The sequence below is a fragment of the Agelaius tricolor genome, unplaced genomic scaffold (assembly GCF_023055355.1).
Source record: "Agelaius tricolor isolate 1412-34295 unplaced genomic scaffold, bAgeTri1.0.p SCAF_78, whole genome shotgun sequence".
In the NCBI taxonomy this organism is placed as follows: Eukaryota; Metazoa; Chordata; class Aves; order Passeriformes; family Icteridae; genus Agelaius; species Agelaius tricolor.
The window spans coordinates 705,379-716,488 of NW_027269338.1; the positions used below are offsets into that span (position 1 = coordinate 705,379).

General features: G+C 51.5%; 1 protein-coding gene across 1 annotated transcript; it reads right to left on the reverse strand.

The window, feature by feature from the left end:
• Positions 1–4,118: 4,118 nt before the first annotated feature.
• LOC139585391 (erythroblast NAD(P)(+)--arginine ADP-ribosyltransferase-like) lies at positions 4,119–5,477 on the reverse strand. Its single transcript, XM_071418119.1, has 3 exons — positions 4,713–5,477; positions 4,361–4,402; positions 4,119–4,123 (listed from the first exon to the last, which is right to left on the reverse strand). Exons 1-3 carry the CDS (start codon positions 5,452–5,454, stop codon positions 4,119–4,121), a joined length of 789 nt encoding a protein of 262 aa, XP_071274220.1. The 5' UTR covers positions 5,455–5,477.
• Positions 5,478–11,110: the final 5,633 nt, after the last annotated feature.

Genomic DNA, 11,110 nt, shown 5'->3' on the forward strand with positions numbered 1-11,110 from the left:
TGCCCAGCGCCCGCCCCGCCCCATCCCGGCCCCGGGGGCTCTGCAATGGTTTGGGAAGGAGCGACCTTAAAGCCCATCCGGTGCCAGCCCTGCCATGGGCAGGGACACCTTCCCCTGGGCTGGGCTGTTCATGGCCCTGCCCAACCTGGCCTTGAACTGTTCCAGGACTGGGGAGCCACAGCTTTGGTACAGATGGGTAAGATGATGATTGGCTCTCAAAATTAAGGCATGAATATTGTGTTTATGTTAAGAAAAGTTTTGTTGATGTATGGTTATGTGATTTTAGTTTGTAGTTTGGACATCCTGTGTAATCCCCATCGCCCCCTCTCCTCCCCCATAAGTTGGTACAGGACAGCTGTGGTTGTCAGGATTGTCAGGGACATGTAACCGTGCCCCTTGCACGGGGCGGTTGGGAATGGGGAATGCCTGTTGCTGCGGAGGAGTGGCATGGCAACATCTCACCTCCAACCACGCTGCAGGAAGGTCTCCACCAATGGACAGCAAGGAAGAATCAAGTGGCAGACTTTGGGAATGACAAGGGATTTAGAAGAAAAATGTTTGAATATATATGACTGCTTATGGATATGTATTTGGTTGATGCAACACCAGGGGTATAAAGGTCAGAGCCGCCATTTTGTGGATGAGACTCTGGCTGCAGCTAAGCATACCGCTTAGGATTCAAGTGGAATATTTTTACTGTCTACCTTTTGAGCAGAAAAATTTACCTTGCCAGAGGTTTACTTGCAGAAAGGAGACAGAAGAGCCCTGTAATTTCATTCATGATCAAAGGAAGAGGTTGTTCTGGTTTGAAAGCAAAACCAGTGAGAGACTCCAAGTCAGAAATGCAATTTATTGTGAAGAGGGAGAAGGAAAACAAAAATACATGCAATAATACAAAAGAAAAACCACAGACAAAGAGTATGACCTGACACCATGTTGGTCAGCGTGTTGGCAGCAGTCCAGTTCGATTGGTAGCTGCAGTCCTCTTGGAGTGGCAGATGTGGTGCTGTTGGAGCAGTTATCCTGTAGATGGATGTAGTCTCCCTCTGAAGATCCAGTGGAAAAGATGGCTGTTTCTCTGGGAATACAGTGGAAAGTTTGACTGCTCTGTCCCAAAACCCAGATTACATCCAGGTGGAGGTTCTTAGCTCCTCCCTCCTGGGCAGAGCATCTCACAATGGGCTGTTATCATTCTGATGAGTCATACAGTGGGTCCTTGACTGTCCATTAAACAGAAATGGCTCCTAGAGGGAGTTATCTCTGTGTCATGTGGCAAGACATTGATGGGCTCATTAACAGCAGATAAGGAAAAAACAATGACCCTCCTGGTTTCGACAGCTCTTGAGGATGGGAATAGAATACATCTTTTTATTGTAACCTGGGACAGAGGCCATGGGCAATTTCCCCATGGGGTGTTCCAAGTTGCTGGACAATGCAGCCTCCTTTTTATCCCAATTTCCGTGCACTCCCCTTCCCCATTCATGGAGGTATTCAGAAGGTGCAGACTTCAAAACCCACCTACAAAATATCCCCCTTGCTACACAGCCCACTCTTCTATCACACAGACACGTGACCATTCAAATGAGATTTAACTCCACCCTGGGTGCAGAAATTAAAATTCATAAGATTGTTAAGTCTTTTTTCTTCTTCTTGAAGTTCAGGAATTTTGCAGGACCTTGTCTGAGCAGCAGTCCGTGTCAGTGAGGAACATTTTCTGAAACTGATCGTTTCTCCAGTCACTTCCTTATCTACAAGTCCCTGGCCCAATATACCACAAGATCCAAACAATCTGTTTGTAAAGAAACATTCCTCTTATTCCTTTCAGGGTTGAATTAATTGTGGTGCAGAAATAGAGTTTGGTTGGGTTTAAGTCCTGAATATGTGGGAAAGCACAGAATATGATCAAGAATGCAAATGAATGAATTTCTAAAGAAGTAAAGGACAGTCAGGGAGATGTTGGGGGAGAGAGAGGGTGGGGAAGATTGTTGTTTTTCCTCTTCTCTTCCTCTACTCTTTTCCCTTTTTCCCTTTTTTCCTCCAAGGAAAATGGCAGTGGTGGCCGTGGTGGCCACATTTTTCTGGGGGGTCATGGTGGTCATGGTGATTATGGAGATCATGGTGAGTGTGAGAAATAACTGCTCACATTAAAATTTTAAAGGTTTATAAGACCACAACAGCACAATAAAAGGACTGAATAAGGAAAACAGGCAGCACTGGGACCATGGCCGACTGCCAGTGTCTCTACCACAAAACGGCGGCTTCGCCTTTTATACCCCCAGTGTTGCATCAGCCAAACCTGGCTCTGCCAAAGTCTGCCATTCAATCCTGACTCGCTGTCCGTTGGTACAGACCTTCTTCTAACTTGACTGGAGGAGAGGTGAGGTGAGGTGAGGTGAGGTGAGGTGAGGTGAGGTGAGGTGAGGCATGCCACACCTCATCAGGAATAGATTTTCCCCATTCCCAATTGCACAATGGCAGGGGCACGGGTTCATGTCCGGCCCCCACATGTCCCTGACAACCCTGAGAACCTGGGCCGTCCAGTGGGAACAATATGGAGGCGGGTGAAGGGGACAGTGTGGAGCGCAAAGGGTGTTCAAAAGCCAAACTACAATCACATTACCATAAGTCAACAAAATTTCTCTAAATATACACACAATATTCACCATTTAATTGTGAGAGTCAGATATAATGTTACCCATCTATAACAAAGCTGTGGCTGCCACACTCCTGGAAGGGTTCAAGGCCAGACTGGGAAGAGGCTTAGAGCAGCGGGGCCCAGGGGAAGATGTCTCTGCCCATGGCAGGGCTGGCACCGGATGGGCTTTAAGGTTGCTCCATCCCAAACCATTGCAGAGCCCCCGGGGCCGGGATGGGGCGGGGCAGGTGCTCGGCAGCGCCAGCAGCTCGTGCTGCCGCCTGCTGTTGGCACCCGGAACTGCAGCTGGGGGCGGGGCATGCGCAGTGACGCTGATTTCCCGTGCTGGCTGCTGCCCTCCTGTGGACAGTTCCTGAACCACAACTGCCAGAATCCCCAAATCCCAGCATGGGTCAGGCTGGAAGGACCCAGAGTGGGCACCTGGCCCAACCTCCCAGCTCAGGCAGCGTCATCCCTGTGCACAGGATTGGGTCTAGAGGAGCCCAGGAATGGACACGGCACCTGACAGAGCTGGACACGGCATTCCTGTTATGCCTCCCTGGGCAGGGCAGAGGGACATGAACATTCCCTGACTTCCTCCCCCTGCTCTTCCTGATATCCCCTGAATCCATTCTGGCTCTAGGCAGCACAGCCAGCTTCAATGGTCACCCACCAGCACCCCCAGATTCTTCTCCAGAACTGCTCCAGCAGGTCCCACCCAGCCAAAGATGGCATTGGTGACTGTCCTTCCCCAGGGACAGGATCTGTCCTTGCCCTCTTGAACCTCCCAGTTTCCAGCCTTTAAGGTCCCCTGAAGTGCAGGATGTGTCTGGATGCTCTGCCTGGAATGTGCCCAAGGGACAATGCCCACTTGTGGCCATCATGGCAACATTGAGAGGGGTCTGGTGTAGATTTTGTTGCTGAATTGGTGAAAACCAGCCCAAATCACCAATTTCAAATTGACAACTGAGGCTATAACACCAGAGCTGAGGCTGGCCATCCATTAGCTGACCCTGGGAACATCCAATCCTGTCTCAAACAGGGATTCCTCTCCCCTATTCTGCTTGGAATGAAATGTGTCTGAGGATCTTCCCTAGGGAAGGGGTTCTTCCCAAGGATCCTCCTTGAAACTGAGAGAAAGAGACCTTCCCAAGATTGTTGCTGTGGGGAGTGACATCGAGCCCTGTTTAGGAATTTTCTCTCTTTGCTGGCTTTGTCAGAATTATTTAATGGAGTTTTTTTGATAGATTTTTTATTAGAATTGCTTTGCACAATGGCCTTGGTGGCCACACTGGCCAGGGAGGCTGTGGTAGCCTTGGGGCTGAGGGAGTCTTGGTGATCATGGTGGCCACAGCTGCCACAGTGACCACAGTGACCTTGGTGACCTTGATGGCCTCATTGCTCAGAGGATCCCGGTGGCCACTGCCAAGGCTGTGGTGGCCAGGAGGAGTCCTCTGAGGTGGAAAGGATTCCTGGGGACACTCTAACCTGAGGGAAAAAGAGGAGAATCAGTGGGGCCATGGGGGTAGTAAGGGTCTCAGGGATAGCCATATTTGGGGATTACGGTGACAGGAGAGCTGGGGGCATGAGTGTGACAGGTGACAGGGCTTCGGGAGGGACACAGGGGGGTACAGGGGCCAGGGAGGTCAGGGAAATCATGGTGGGCTTGGAGGGCCATGGGGTGTTACAGGGGGTTACAGGGTTTCAGGGAGTGCCATGGTCCACCCATGTTCTGCACACAGGGCCCATCCCCAGAGCACTGCCTTTATCAGAGAGGGACAGGGCTGGTACACTGTGGAGGTCCCTGTCCCTGTCCCTGTCCCTTTTCCCCTGGCATGGGTGTTCCTGTCCCTGTTCCCTCCCAGAAGTGGGGGTACCTATCCCTGTTCCCTGTCATGTGTGTTCCTGTCCCTGTGCCCACAATGGGTGTCCCCAGAATAGGTGCCCCCAGCCCAGGGTATCCTTGTCACCCCACACACTGTGAGTGTCCCTGTCCCCCATCCCCTGTCAGTGTCATTGTCCCCCGTGCCTTATCGTGGCTGTCCCCATCCCCCCTGGCTGTCCTCTGTGTTGTTACCTTGCAGCCACTCGCAGTTGTATTTGCTGTAGGTCCCATTGGACTGGAGCTGGATCTGTGTCTTGTCCCCTTCCTGGGCATATTGGGTGACCTTGAAGGTCTCAAAGGGTGGGATCAGCACGATTTTAGGTTCCGGATGTTCGCTAAAAAGCGTGACATCCACGCCATGGCATGTGTGCACCTCGAGTATTGTGGCGTTGGAGCACTCGCCAGTTTGATTGCTCAGGAATATTGGCATGAAATGACCGAACCGGATGGTGTCACCACGCTGTGCCTCGAACCGGGTGCCACACACCATCAGGAACGCGTCCCGACACTGCCCGTTCTGAGCGTCCCTCAGCGTGGCCAGGGCATCGGTCAGCAGGAAATGCAGCGTTTTGAAGTGGAAGTTGTCCCGGTATTCCTGTCGGGAATGCCCAACCACGTGCAGGGCATCATTGAATTTTCTGGACTCAGTCATTGTGAAGGCCATGATGGCGGTGGCCTGGTCTGGGGACAGAGGGGACTCAGGGGGGCCCCGACTCTGCCACTCAGCTGCAGCCTTTACCCAAACCTCAGCAAACTCCTTGTTCTGCTCAAACTCGGAGCTGTTGAGGGCCGGCAATACCTCCTTCATGGCAGGGCCGCAGCCCTGGTACTGGTCATCAAAGGAGTCTGGGGCCATGTCCAGAGGGATCACATCGACAGCCATGGTGGCCACGGCCATTGCCAGCAGTGCCAGGGTCTGAGCCAGGGGGGCCATGGCAGGGAGAGGCCACAGGGACCGGTGTGGACTCTGGAGGACACAGAGGGGACACAGGGGAGACACGGGGAGGGTTCATCAGTTAAGGACTGGGCAAGGGAGTGGGGTCAGCAGGGGAGTGGGGTCAGGGGGAAGAGAGGCACTCCTGCCCAGCCGACCCCTGCACATGTCTGAGTTCCCTGACCCCAAAATCTGGGATTACTTATGCCTCCCCAACATCCCCCAGCCCCAGGGACCCCAGTCCACAGCACCATCAACCCCAGAAGCCCAATCCTACTCCCATGACTACAAGTCCCCTCAGCCTCAGCAGAATCCCAACCCAAATCCTGGGGTCACACCCTGAGCCCCTCAGTGTCCCTCTCTGTTGGTCCCCAGACCCCACTCCTACTCCCATTCCCCAGTTCCTTTGGTATCACCCCAGGACATCAACCCAAATCCAGGCATCACCCTCTGCCCCCACAGTGTCTCCCAGCCCCCCATCACCGCAATCCCACTACACTCTCACCGTCCCGTGTCCCCCCTCATTTTCCCCCAGAGCCCCCCATGACCCCAATACCAGACCTGTGACTCCCTCAGTATACCCCCATGTCTGCAATCCCATTCCCTCAATCCCGTCTGCTCCCAAAGAGTCCCCCCAGTGTCCCCCCAGCCCCAATACCAAAATCAGGCAGAGTGAACTCCCGGATGGATCTGGAGATAGCAGAAAGCTGGAATTCCTTATCAGCTCAGACTCACAGCAGATCTCTCCTGGTCCTGCACATCAGGGGGGCACTTTGCCATGGGGTATTTATTCACCTTATTTATAAATATTCATGGAAATGTGAGCCTTATCTAATACAGAAACAGCACTTTTCCCGTAAATCATTTGCATTGATCCACCTCCTCCTGCAAGTCTTTTTATTGTCCTGGAGGGTCGTAAAAATGGGACTTCTGGGGATCATTTTCACCAAATACTGTGATATCAAATCACCTATCCCGGAACAATTTCTTTGCACAGGTGCTGTCGTTTCCTGTTACAGAACTTGCCAAAACCCCTCTGGAGTTCCCTTTATCTGTTTCTCCATGGGTTCTAGCTGTGATTTTCATCTTGTGCGCACAGCTCTCCATCCTTTTATCAGGATTATTATTCCTGCCAGTTTGTCTTCAGGCTCTGTCCAGCACCTTCAGGGGAAGGGAAAATTTCCATTCTCTCTGTTATTTGTTACTTTGTGACAGAAATGCTCCACTGTGGTCATCATCCATGCTGCCATCCGGGATCTCCAGGTCTTTCCTGTCCTGAGGAGCCCAGAATGGGAATGAGCACTGGGCAGAGCTGGACATGGCACTGGGCAGAGCTGCACACAGAGCTGGACAGAGCTGGACACTGGGCAGAGCTGGACACAGCCCTGAGCAGAGCTGGAAATGGCGCTGAACAGAGTTGGGCACAGCACTCCTGATGTGCCTCACTGGCCAGGGAGAGGGGCACAATCACTCCCTGACTTCCTGGCCCTGCTCCTCTGAGTGCCCCCCAGATCTCTCCTGGCCCCAGGCCACATGGCCAGCTCCATTGGTCACCCAGCAGCACCCCCAGGTCAATCCCCACAGCTGCTCCAGCAGGTGCCCCACCAGCCAGGCAGGGCACTGGGGCTAAATTGGACTAAAACCAGCCCAAATCACCAACTCTGAACTGACAACTGAGGCTGAAGTACTAGAGCTGGGCCTGGCCATCCATCAGCTGACCCTGGCAATGTCCAGTCCCCTCTCAGACAGAAATTCCTCTCCCCTATTCATACTTGGCATGAAATGTCTCTGACGTTCCTCCCTCGGGAAGGGGATGCTCCCCAAGCATCCTCCTGAAAGCTGAGAGAAAGAGACGTTCCCACAAGTGTTGGCATGGAGAGTGACATTGAGCCCTGGGTAGGAATTGTCACTTTTGAATGGCTCTATCAGAATTACTTCATGGAATTGTTTTGGTAGAATTATTTAATGGAGTTGTTTTGATAGAATCATGTAATAGATTTGATTTGACAGAATAATTTATTAGAATGTGAATTGACCAAACCAGACCCTCTGGCCACACCATGCCTGGAACCGGACACCATGCACACCCCGGAACACGTGGTGACACTGCCCATTCTGAGCATGCCTCAGTGTCACCAGAGCCTGGGTCAGCAGGAAATGCAGCGTTTTGAAGTGGAAGTTGTTGCGGTATTCATGGCGGGAGCTCCTGGCTGCACACACGGCTGCATTGAACTCCTTGTAAATGTCCTTTGTTGTGTAGGCCATGAGAGCAACGGCCTGGGCTGGGGATGCCAGAGGGGACACAGGGGGAGCCCCGCTTGTGCCACTCAGCCTCGGCCTTCACCCAGGTCTGGGTGCACAGAGGATTCACCTGGAACTCAAAGTGGCTGAGGGCCAGAAATGCCAGGATCACGGCAGGCCTGCAGCCACCCCAGTACTGGTCATGAAAGGAGTCCTGGGCCATGTCCAGGGGCACCACCTTGATGGCTGCAGTGGTCACAGTCACTGCCAGCAGTGCCAGGGTGAGAGCCAGGAGGGCCATGGCAGGGAGGTTACTGGGAGCAATGTGGGACACTGGGGGACAAAGTGGGACACACTGAGGGGACACTGAGGACACACGGGGCTACATGGGAAGGGCTCCTCTGTGAGGGGCTCAGCATGGCCCCTGAGCTCCAACCAGATGAACTTTAGAACAGTGGCCATTTATCCTCATTTCCTAGGAGGCCTTGGATATTATCCTTTTGTTCTCCTATGCAGTGAGACTCTTTATCAGGGTCAAGGTTGTATCTGGTAAGTTTTTCTTGATTGTGATCTGTGCTCCATGTATTTTTTCCTGTACTTAGCGGATAACCAGTAATAGTTTTAATAAGATAATAGGCTTACAGGTGGGAACTGCTTTAACACCAAGGTACACAAACTCTTTGCATAAAGAACCGAGAAGGGGAAGATGTGGAAGACCAGACCGCTACAGAAGCTCAACTGGGGAGCATGGCAGACCTTGTGGCCCTGGTAGAGTGAAGACTTTGGGAGTGAAAAACTCAAGGCAAGTACAGAAGTGATGACGTCATGTCTGATCACTCTGCCCATCATGTCTGGACACTTCTGACCATCACGATGAGCACTCTGGCCAGAGAAGAGATGACAGGGATGTTGCTGGTGAAAGAGATAACAAGGACATTACCAGTGTAAGAAGGATAATGGAGAATATTGTGTTTCTAAGGGGACTGCCGCACAGGAGTCCAAGTAGAAAACTCTGTACAAACATAGTGAGCTATAAATCCTGGTAAACTGGTGTAATAAACGGCTTTGCTTTGATGGCATTGCAGAGTCCATGTCTCTCAATCCCCACACACCAGCTGCCCAGTCCCAATCCCAATCCTGTGTTACCCTTCCAATGTCCCCCTGGTGCTTCCCAGGATCTCATTTCGGCTTCCAGACCTTTGTAGCCCTCTTGTGACCCCAGGCCGCCCAGGAACCTCACCCAAATTCCTTAAGCCACTCTGTCACCGCCCCTGCCCAAGTCCACCTTGGCCCTCTCCCAGACCCCAGTCCCACTCCCAGTCCCATTAACAATTTCATGTCATCCCAGGACCCCAACTCAAATTTGTGGATGAACCCCTGACCCTACAAGGTCAGCCTGGAGACCTTCCTGCCCCCCATTCCACAACTGCAACACACAACCCCAGTCCCATGTCCCTCCACACGTGTCCCCTGGAGTGCCCCACAACCACCGATATCGAAACTGGCCAGAGTGAACTCCCTGATGGAACTGGAGGGAGCAGAAAGATGGAATTCTTGTTTAGCTCAGACTCACAGCAGATCTCTCCTGGTCCTGCATATCAGGGGGGACTTTACCAAAGAGAATCTATCCCTCTTAATTATAAATATTCATCAAAATGGGCTTCGTGGCTAATACAAAACCAGCACATTTCCCGTAAATAATTGGCACGGGCCTGGTAATTTGGGGAAGTAATTTTTATTGTCCTAGAGAGTCATAAAAATGGGGTGTCAGGATGTGGGTTTCACAAAGTGCCCCAATATCTCAGATGACCTTGTCTCAAACTTTCATTTTTGCAGGCACTGCTCCTTCTGTGTTACAGATCTTGCAAAAAATGCCTCACTGGATTTCCCTTTATCTCTTTCTCCACAGGTTCCAGCAATATTAGCTCTTCTTTGTGCACATTTTTACATTCTTTTACAGTTTTTTATTTGTTCTTCTTAAAGCCCTATGCAGCACCTTCAGGAGAACTCAAACTTTCTATTCTCTCTCTTACTGCTCAGCCCCCAGGACCCCAATCCCACAGTCACACCGTCCCATGTCCCCACAATGCCACCCAGTCCCACTCCCCAGTGCTGAGTTGCTGCCACACCTCAGATACCAGCTGGGGTCCCCTATCAGATGCCATCCCTGCAGACACCTTGAGCCTGGGGATGGTCTCTTGGAGGAGCACCTGGGTGACTTCCCTGGCCTTACTGGTGTGGCAGGACAAGCTCTGGACCCCAAAATGGATCCATCAATTCCAGGAGATACCTGAGCCTATGTTGGCGTGGTAGCTCAGAAAATCCATTTGCCAGTAATCCCCAGGAGTGTTTCCTCTTTCTGTGATGCCTGGAGGTGATGGTTTTGAATTCAAAGGCTTCTTTTAAAAATATATTAGCGATTGCTCTGTAACAGACCTGACAGTGTTGTCCTATGAACACTGAGACCACCCACCAGTCCCCATCTCATTGATTCCCCAGAGCTTTGCTGGTGCTTTTCTCCTTTACAAATTGCAGCATCTGCTGGGGTGGGCCTGACCTGGTTATTGGGAGTTACCTCTCACTCACCCATCCAGCCACCCTCTTTATTGTGGGCTTTTAGATAAGCAGCCAATTTTCAATCTGCCCAACTCTCTCCAGGCCTCACCTCTGGGGCTGAAATTCCTTTCTCAGGAATTAACACCAGCAGGCTTTGTTGCAGAACCTCTCATGCAGCTTTATTGCAAGTCTATTTCCCACAGGGATTTGTCAATCCCCAAGCTGGTGTGCCCTGGATTGTTGTACGGCCATGTCTTTGGGCAGCTGGGTGGTAGACAGCACACCCAGGGCCTGCTGCTTTTGTTGTTACACAAAAATCTCCAAGGAGAGGAAATCCCATGGGAAATGTGGACCTCAGGGCCATCTTTGAGTTACAGAATGCGTGTCCTTCCTTAGGAGTCCAAATTGAAGGTCATTCTGGGGCCTGCTTTGTGGGGGAGACTTCACAAGATCTGTGGGGTGCTCTTCAAAACAACTCAACATCAGCCAGGATTGACTCAGATGCCTGTGGGCCAGAGCAGAGACTGCTCTCCTCATCCAAGAGGCCAGGAAATCCAATCTGGGACAAAAGTTTATGATACATACTCTGCTCACCATGGAAGAAGATGTGGAACAAGGGGCGGAACTCGATGTGTTACAAAGAGATCAGGAATTGTGAGAAAAAGAGCAAGCATAGGAACTCGCCATCTGCTTTGAGCATTGCTCATGCCCATGGAGCCATATGCAAAGAAAGAAATCAATTAACAGCACAGGGACCTCAAATTAAATATAAACAAGAATTATTGTCCCCCCTTGATTCAACCCAGCTTCCCAAAAAATGGCCATACAACAATCCAGGGCACACCAGCTTGGGGATTGA